Source organism: Austrofundulus limnaeus, unplaced genomic scaffold (assembly GCF_001266775.1).
Source record: "Austrofundulus limnaeus strain Quisiro unplaced genomic scaffold, Austrofundulus_limnaeus-1.0 Scaffold2638, whole genome shotgun sequence".
Lineage (NCBI taxonomy): Eukaryota > Metazoa > Chordata > Actinopteri > Cyprinodontiformes > Rivulidae > Austrofundulus > Austrofundulus limnaeus.
Window position 1 is genome coordinate 1701 of NW_013955040.1, and position 1851 is coordinate 3551.

Sequence of the window (1851 nt, forward strand, 5' to 3'; positions counted from 1 at the left end):
TAGTATTACCTGTCCTCAGTGGTATTACCTGTCCTCAGTCGTATTGCCTGTCTTCAGTAGTATTACCTGTCCTCAGTAGTATTACCTGTCCTCAGTCGTATTGCCTGTCTTCAGTAGTATTACCTGTCCTCAGTAGTATTACCTGTTCTCAATAGTATTACCTGTCTTCAGTAGTATTACCCGTCCTCATTAGTATTACCTGTCCTCAGTCGTATTGCCTGTCTTCAGTAGTATTACCTGTCCTCAGTAGTATTACCTGTCTTCAGTAGTATTACCCGTCCTCATTAGTATTACCTGTCCTCAGTCGTATTGCCTGTCTTCAGTAGTATTACCTGTCCTCAGTGGTATTACCTGTCCTCTGTATTATTACCTGTCCTCAGTAGTATTACCTGTCCTCTTTAGTATTACCTGTCCTCAGTAGTATTACCTGTCTTCAGTAGTATTACCCGTCCTCATTAGTATTACCTGTCCTCAGTCGTATTGCCTGTCTTCAGTAGTATTACCTGTCCTCAGTGGTATTACCTGTCCTCTGTATTATTACCTGTCCTCTTTAGTATTACCTGTCCTCAGTAGTATTACCTGTCTTCAGTGAATATATTACCCTATTGATTCATTTCCATGTGGGTAGACTGGTGGTCCTAAAGTCTTGGTGTCAGTCTGATTTCAAGGTACCCCTCTTACTCTTCAGGAAGGTGTTCACTCTGTCCAGGTGAGGTGCCAGTGGGTGGGGCCTAACCCTCTCAACCACCTTCTAATTRGTGGTTGGTAATGATTGCGACTGGTGGTCTGCTGAGGATCAACGCACGGCGACAGGACTCTCTGAGGGCCAAACCGCAGAAAGCACATCCACCAAAGAAAAAGAGGAAGAACAAAAGGTAACATACACTCAGAGCCCACTTGTTGTCACAGGTTACACTTCCTGAAGAGATGACATCACTTCCTGTCCTCTCCCAGGAGCAGCGAGGTGGTGGTGGTGAAGGGGAAGTTGAAGCTCTGCTCCCTCTCAGGTCTTGTGGCAGTGCTTGGGATCCTGGTCCTTGTGGTGGGCGGTTTTCTGGCAGCTCTGGGTTAYTGGCCTCGGGACGGACTGTTCTTCAGTGCTCAGCCACAGGAGGGTTCTGCTATGGCCTCAGTGTCCTCCAGCAGCACAACACCTGCATTATCTTCTGTCCAGGTGAGAACTTATCCGAGCAGAACCCAGTGAAGCCTGGACACAACACAAGTCTCTCAGGACCAGTTTAGCAGCACTGATACTGCTGCTGTTCTGTTTAATGTTTATCTGTCTGGTTCAGGAGGAAATGTGGGAGGAGGAACCGGAAGGAGACACAGATGAAAGAGGAGGAGAATATAACATCTCTAACCAAACAGAAACCACCAACAAGACCACTCCACAGCTCCCACAAGGCTTCTTTGAGTATTTCCTGGACAGGTATAAAAACAACACCCATCAGCCTGAGACCAGCAGAATATGGTTCTGCAGGAAGTTCTCCTCTAGGAGAGTTGTCTTATCTTGTGCTGCTCAACTGAGTAGTCTTTGAATCCAGTAGTGCTTACTTAGCACTATTGCCTCACAGCAGGAAGGTCCTGGTTTCAGTCCCCATCTGGGTCTGGGGTCTTCCTGTGTGGAGTTTGCATGTTCTCCTCATGTTTGTGTGGGTTTTCACCAGGTACCACGGTTTTCAACAACATGCATGTTAGCTGCCTTCAGGCCCAGGCTGACCTTTGTAAAGACATTTGTGGTCTTAATGGGATTTGCCCAAATAAGGGTTAATAATAATAATTATATATATATACAGCGGGTAAAATAGTATTGAACACGTCAACATTTTTCTCAGTAAATATGTATATATA

At 45.8% G+C, this 1851-nt stretch overlaps 1 protein-coding gene across 1 annotated transcript in view; it reads left to right on the forward strand.

Moving 5' to 3' along the window:
- The first annotated feature begins 63 nt into the window (after positions 1-63).
- Positions 64-1851, forward strand: part of LOC106511271 (transmembrane protein 200C) — a 5677-nt gene continuing 3889 nt past the window's right edge. Inside the window, exons 1-3 of the mRNA XM_014000016.1 lie at positions 64-875; positions 955-1174; positions 1293-1429. Coding sequence (XP_013855470.1) covers positions 769-875; positions 955-1174; positions 1293-1429 — 464 coding nt within the window. The 5' untranslated portion in view covers positions 64-768. The remainder of the gene's footprint in view (positions 876-954; positions 1175-1292; positions 1430-1851) is intronic.